This window comes from Mustela erminea, chromosome 9, assembly GCF_009829155.1.
Source record: "Mustela erminea isolate mMusErm1 chromosome 9, mMusErm1.Pri, whole genome shotgun sequence".
Classification (NCBI taxonomy): domain Eukaryota; kingdom Metazoa; phylum Chordata; class Mammalia; order Carnivora; family Mustelidae; genus Mustela; species Mustela erminea.
The window spans coordinates 112380177-112386928 of NC_045622.1; the positions used below are offsets into that span (position 1 = coordinate 112380177).

The window sequence follows — 6752 nt, forward strand, 5'->3', positions numbered from 1 at the left end:
CACTGGAACCAGAGGAGTCCCTTGTGTGGGAACAGGTACCTGAGGGTCTCTGGGCTCCTGAGGCAGAGCCCAAGCCCAGGCAAGGATTGCCAAGAGCCCGTTTGCGGGATTCTGGGGTTTTCCCGTTGCTGTGGCACCCATCTCTGGCTGGGGTTTGCCGACTGGCCACGAGGGAGGGGCAGGGGGTTTCTGACCAGAGAGAGGAGCCAAGGCTCCTGTCCTGCACAGGGAAGCCTGAGCCGCCTGGAGTCAGAGTCTAGGCCTGATCTCTGCCTGGATTGCTCCACAGGCCAGAGGTGTGACTGTGGACACAGTCCATGTCCTCCCTGAGACAGCTTCCTCCGGCAATAGTGAGGCCCTATCCCTACCTGGCCTCGGGCAGGTGCTAGCCACCAGGTCACACCCAGAGGACAGGGTGGCAGGAAGGCCAAGCAGACTTGTAAGCAGATCTTGCAGAGTAACTGGAAGCCAGTGGACACCGCAAGGCCCCCAGGGGCTCCCTGGGGAGGAATCCGGGGCCTCTCCCCAGCAGGAATGGGAAGTGGCTCCGGGCAGAACTCCTTTCCCAGCAGACCCCGCCCGGGAGGATCTGGTCACCTTGGGCAAAACCCAGCCGGGCCCAGCCACTGGGCAGGCCTTCCCCTGCAGTGGGGCGGATCAAACTCTCCTACTGAGGGTTCATTCTGCACCTTCCGCGGTCCCTGCCCCTCAGACCCCTACATTCCTCCCCATCTGTCAGGGAGAAACGCTTTTTTCTCTCCTGTCTTGGCAGGCGAGGCAGCTTTCCTGAAACCTTCCCCCACGGGCCCAATCTCTGCTGTGGGGCGGGAGAGGGAGGCCCCAGCCAGGGCTGGGGGGCTGAGGAAGACGGAGCCAGGGCCACGATAGCAGGTCGGCACCAAAGGTGAGGGGCTGCAGCATAAGGGGCCAGGAAAGCAGAACGGGGGGTGGGGTGGGGGGGAGGATTAGGGGAGTTTGCGAAATGAAGCCTGGGGCGGGGCAAAGGCTGACCGCCGCTGGGGTCCACAGCAGCTGGTGCAAACCTCCAGACCCCCCCCCAGCTTCCGGGCTCCCCAAGGCTGGGGCACCTGGAAACCCCAGGCAGAAGGTGTGCGCGCGGGGTTGGTGGAAAGGCGCCCCAGGAACCTGAACTCTCCACCCCAGCGCCAGGACTTCTCCAATCCCGTCCTGCCCAAAGGGCCGCAGCACCCTCTCCCACGCTCCGCAGAGGAACACGCAGGTGGGCGGCGGGGCGCGGAGCAGGTGTGCTCGCGGGGAGCCGCCAGGCAGCACCCAGCTTTGTGAGCGACGCTCCGCGAGCCACGCGCCGGGCGTACGCGCTTCCTCTCTGGGCCGGGCCTGAGGCCGCGCCCTCCGCGACTGGCTGAGACCCCGGCCCCCGCTCCCTGGGACGCAGCGGGTGGGGTGGGCTGGGTGGGGTGGTGGCACGGGGACAGAAGGCGCGGCGCGTGCCGCCCCCGGGGGTCTCCCGCGCCTTCAGGATAGCTGAGCCTTCGCGAGGCCCCGCCCCCCTCCCACGGCGCGCGCTGCGCGTGCGGATGATCCACAGCTCTGGGGATAGCGGGCTGGGCGCGGGGGTGGGTGGGTGCGGGTACCGGACAGTTGCACCCGGGGCATGTGGACTCGGCTCAGGCAGCGGGGTCGCACTGAAGACCTGCTGACAGCGCCCGGAGGTCGGGCGGGGGGCGCACTCGGGACCTGCGCACTGCGTCTTGGGGGGCTCACTAAGCACCTGTTGGGAGCTCAGGTCCCACCCGGGCCCTGCAGACTCCGCCCGGGGCGATGGAGTGGGGGACGCGCTCGCGCCCTGGTGTTTGCAGGTTGTGTGCGCAAGGGGGAGGGCGAAGCGTGGCGGGAGGGCGAGGCGAGGGAAGGAGGGCCTGAGAAAGGAGGCGGCGGCGGCGCGGAGGAGGGTTATCTATACATTTAAAACCAAGCCGCCTGCGCCGCGCTGGGAAGACCTGGGGAGCGTCTGGCCGCACGCGCAGGACACGAGCGCCCCACGCTCCGAGGCGCGCGCGGCCTGCCACCTCCTGGCCTCCTGAGCCTCGCTGCCCCTGGGCCCCAGACGACCTGGAGCGCGTGCCCCGGGGAGTCGCTCTGCGGCACAGTGCCAGGGCCTCCCTGGGGGTTCTGTCGTCCTCCTACCGGCCCCCGCCCCCGTCCTCTGTCCGCCCCTCCTGCTGCGCGCGGGGGCTCGGAGGAGTTGCGGGACGAGTGGATGCGGGCGCGATGGACAGCGGCGCGCTGCCCGGGCCCGCGCCCTCCGTGCCTGGCGTCTCGGGCGGCTGCGTCCCTCGGCGGCGACCCACATCCCCAGAGCTGCTGCGCTGCAGCCGGCGGCGACGGCTGGGCGCGACGGAGAGCGGGGGTGGCGCGGCGGCCGTGGCGCGGCGCAATGAACGCGAGCGCAACCGCGTGAAGCTGGTGAACTTGGGGTTCCAGGCGCTGCGGCAGCACGTGCCGCACGGCGGCGCCAGCAAGAAGCTGAGTAAGGTGGAGACGCTGCGCTCGGCGGTGGAGTACATACGCGCGCTGCAGCGCCTGCTGGCCGAGCACGATGCTGTGCGTGCCGCGTTGGCCGAGGGGCTGCTGGCGCCAGCCGCGCGCCCCTCCGCGTCCTGCGGGCCCCCGGGGACCCCTGCCGCCGCCCTAGGCTCGCCTTCTTGCGCTTCGTCGTCCCCGGGCGGCGGGGGCAGCTCGGAACCCGGCTCGCCACGCTCCGCCTACTCCTCGGACGACAGCGGCTGCGAGGGCGCGCTCAGCCCCGTGGCGCGCGAGCTGCTCGACTTCTCCAGCTGGTTAGGGGGCTACTGAGCGCTCCGCCCCCAGAGGTAACCTCCAGCGGTGGGGAACTGGGGGGTTGGCGCAGGGGCAGCCGGGCGGGGTGGAGTGGACAGCCTCGAGGCTAGCGTCCCCGGGAGCAGCCAAGCGCAGCGCCTGGCCCGGGAGACGGCTTTGATTTCGCTCACTCTTCATTTTCCCCAAACTTTTTCAAGCCTGTGCAAGACCAGCGTTTGTTTGTCCGGGATTGCAAAACTTCCTCTCGCTGCTGCGCAGAACGGGTGGGGGGGTGTGGGGGGGGCCTCTGGCGGGTGAGGCCCCGAGTGCGCGCGGATCCTGGGGCAGAGCAGGGCGCTGGGAGGCGGGGTGACTTTGCATTGCAAATCGCTTGCCGGGCCGGGTGGCAGAAATGAGTCGGCCGGTGCGGAGCCCTGACTCACTGCGGCTCTCAGAGCGCGCCCCGCCCCCACCCCGGCCGGGGCCACAGACAGAATCCGAGGCACCCACGGACTCGCGCTTTAAAACCCACCAAGCAAACGAAACTGCAGACTTGGCTTGTGGGAGGCGGGGCCCGGCCAGATCCCGCACTAATGCGCGTCCCCGTCCCCCCTCCCCTCCCAGCAGCCGCCCTGGACTCCGAGCGGCCAGCAAGCTCACCACCTGGGAGCCAGGTGAGTGGCCCGCGCCTCGGGCCCACTGTCCCCGCGGGCGAAGCCACACCGAGCCAGGACTCCGCCGACAGGTCGCCTGTGCCGTCCAGCCTGACCAACTGCGCATGTGGAAAGGGTCCCCGCCTGACCCCGCCCAGCTGGCAGTTTCCTCAGACCCCCACCATCCTACCCAGGGAGGTTCTCCACTGGGTAGGGCTGGGGCACCACCACGGAGGTTTCTGGAGGGGAGAGGGTTTTCTAACTACACAGAACTGCTCTGCTGTGCCTATTAGTTTGAACTGCCCAGGAACACCCGCCATATGAAGACTTATTTTTGTACCAAAAAAAAAAAAAAATCCCCAGACTTGGAACACAATAAAGATGTCTACTCCCGCCCCACCCCACCACTGGAATTTTCCAACCCGGCCAAGATCTGGACACCCGCTGCCCCTGAGGGGCTGTGTCCCTGGGAGGCGTCCCCTTGCAGTGGCCGTGGGGATGGAGGGATGGCTCCCGCTGGGGACCAGACTTTGTGGGAAGCCAGTTTTCGGGCAGGTGGACTTCACAAATAGATCAGTGCTGTGTACTGGTGTTGGGGGTGCCCTCTTCATGCCCTGAGGCCCCCATTTCCCAGGCGGGGGCAGGGCCTGGGTGGGACCCAGCAGGTGGGGTCACCTCCCCCTGTACCCCGACCCCTGCTCTGTGGGGTGGGGCCAGAGCTGTGAGGTCTGGGGGTCCAGCCTGGTCACCACTGCCCCAAAGCAGTACACCCTGTGGGGCAGGGAGCTGGTGGCTGTAAGCAGGGAGGCCGAGGTCTGGGGGCGCTGCTGCCTGGCACGGACATGAGGGTCTGGCGCCCGGGGAGGTCTGAGCTGTGGGAGGGGTGAGGGCTGCCTTGTCCAGATCCCCGCTGCTCACCACCAGCTGGGTGGCCTGGGCAAGTCCCTCAACACACGAATGGGTGGGTGACAGCAGAGCTGCCCCATGAGGCTGTGGGAGGATTTGAGTGGTGGCCCTTGGGTCTACAGCCCTGTGCTAGGCCCCCCCGCCCCTGGGCCTGAGGCTTCTGCCCACCTCTGTTTACTGGCTTCTTGAGAAGAACAAGGAAACCGCCCCTGCCACCACCACGCCCACCCCCGGCCCCTGGCCCAGGCTCCCCCAGCCAAGAGAGCCTGCGGAGATCACTCAGCCCTACCTTTGACCGGGGCCTCGAGCGCTTTGAAGTCTGGCTGGGCCCAAAGCTCTCTTTTATTGCAGGGGTGGGGTGGGGCTGGCGGGGATCCCCCAGGCTGCTTTAGGGTGCTAAAGGCACCCCATCCTTTGAAAGGGAGTGGTTGGGTCAGAGCCGTTGGAACCCCTGGGAGGTGCGGCCACCAGTGTTGGCAGATAGCAGGTGGCTCGGGGTGACCATGGTGATGGGGTCATGGTGACGGGGTCATGGTGATGGGGTCGGCGGGTCTGAGGAGGCTCAGCCTGGGCAACAGTCACCAGAGCAGCTGTGGCTCAGGGCTACAGGGCTGAGTGACCAGGCCTCATCCAAGGGACAGAAGGGACACCCCACACCCTTCTCCTAGGGACCCACTGCCTGCTCAGTGACCTCACTGAACCACAGGTCCTGGGATTCCTCACCTTAACCCCGGGGACAGGCCACAGGCCTGGACAGAGGGTGGTGGGGAGCGTGGGAACCATCGCACCTGGGTCAGGGAGGAAAGCTTGGGAGCATCGGCCCCTCGGCCGCAGGCCTGAGCCGGTGCTGTTAGGAGACTCTGCCAACCGTAAGTCTATCACCTTCGTTTTGCTGTTATTCTGGACAAGTCCAAACATATGCAAATGTCCTAAAACCCTTCCTGGACAACGTCTCTGTAGCGGGAAGCGGCAGGAACTCCCATGAGGGCGCACAGCAGTGTGGGTGAGCGTGGGTCAGACCGGCTGGTGATGGGTCCCAGATGAGCCTCGGGGAAGCCTCCACCACCCACGTCCGCACACGACCCAGGCTGCCGCCTCTCCCGCCCCCACGTGGCTTTGAAGCAAACCCCGACCTCCCGTGTGGGCTGGGATTTCTTCATGCGGGCCTCTACGGGAGACCCCAGAACCGCTCCCCGCTCGGTGAATGGTCCCTTTGGGGGGACGTATAGGCTGGTCTCCCGCAGCAGGTCTGGAGCGACAAGACCGCTGGTGGGACGTGCTGAGTGGCCCTGCTGGGCCCTGTCAGCCTTGTCCGCGGAGGGCACGAGGCCGCTGCTCAGCTCTGTGTCCCGTTCCAGGAGGGGACCCCCGCGGTGGGAGACACGGAGGCCCACACGGATGTTACTTGTCAAGTGTCTGCGTCCGTGGTTCTTGTCTGGGAGGGGGAGGGGCTCCGAACCAGACCGATGGTCAGGTTCACACGCGCCCTTAGAGGAGATGCGGTGTGTCCCCACCCCACCTCCGTGGGCAGACACGCCTGCGGGGACCAGACAGGGTCACTAACCAGGCAGGGGCTGTAGCCGGCGCTCAGCCCGGACACCAGGCATGTCCCCTGGACGCGCTGGCCTGCGTGCTCGCCCCAGTTGGGGGTCCCCATCCGTCTGTCCTTCCCCGAGGGCCAAGCACGGCTCCAACGTGCGGGGCCAGAGCAGCCGAGCCCCTGACGTCACAGAGCCTGAACACGGTGGGAATCTGATGTGAACCCTGGGCGGCTTCGTCTCTAAGCCTCGCTCTGGCCTTCCTGGAGGGTGTGGCAGCAGGGGCCGTCCTGGGGCAGCACCGCAGCCCAGGAGCCGTGGTCCTCACTTGGGCCTGGGTCTGCCAGAGGGTTCCTGGGCTCTGCCAGGCGCCTGCAGCCCTGGCCTCGCATCCCACTGGAGGGTGGGGCTGATTCCTGACCAGGGGCCAGAGGGTGGGGTTAGCTTGCGGACCCCACTTGATAAGATGGGGGTTGAAATGGTGCTTTGGGACCAGAGATAAAGCTGGACACCCTCACTCGGGTGCCCGCACAAAGTCAGACTCAGGGCATTCTGGACCAGGCGGGGCTGGGACGACACGAGGGGCGAGACGCTCCGGATGACCAGCCCCCCGGGAGCTCTCACTGGGGGTCAGTCCGTTGTTCCCGTCTGCTCACGACAGCGGCCACCCCAAGGAGTCCTGCCTTCCTGTCCTTGGGGGCGTGTCTGTGGCCCAAACTCGCCCAGTGGCTTTGCCCTGACCGTGTCAGAAAACAGATGTCCGGGGGCTCTGCTGCCCCAGGACTGTCCCGAGGGTGGTGGGTCGAGTACAGAGGTCCAGGCACCCAGGCTTCCCTTATCCGCACCCCCGGTC

General features: G+C 67.1%; 1 protein-coding gene across 2 annotated transcripts; it reads left to right on the forward strand.

The window, feature by feature from the left end:
* Positions 1–1928: 1928 nt before the first annotated feature.
* On the forward strand, positions 1929–3850 carry ASCL2 (achaete-scute family bHLH transcription factor 2). 2 transcript variants are annotated; one of them, XM_032360015.1, is made up of 2 exons: positions 1929–2855; positions 3427–3850. In XM_032360015.1, exon 1 carries the CDS (start codon positions 2254–2256, stop codon positions 2836–2838), a length of 585 nt encoding a protein of 194 aa, XP_032215906.1. In that variant the 5' UTR covers positions 1929–2253; the 3' UTR covers positions 2839–2855; positions 3427–3850. The 2 variants fall into 2 exon arrangements, with proteins under 2 accessions (XP_032215906.1, XP_032215907.1); XM_032360016.1 differs by having other exon boundaries at positions 3430–3850.
* The last annotated feature ends 2902 nt before the right edge of the window (positions 3851–6752 follow it).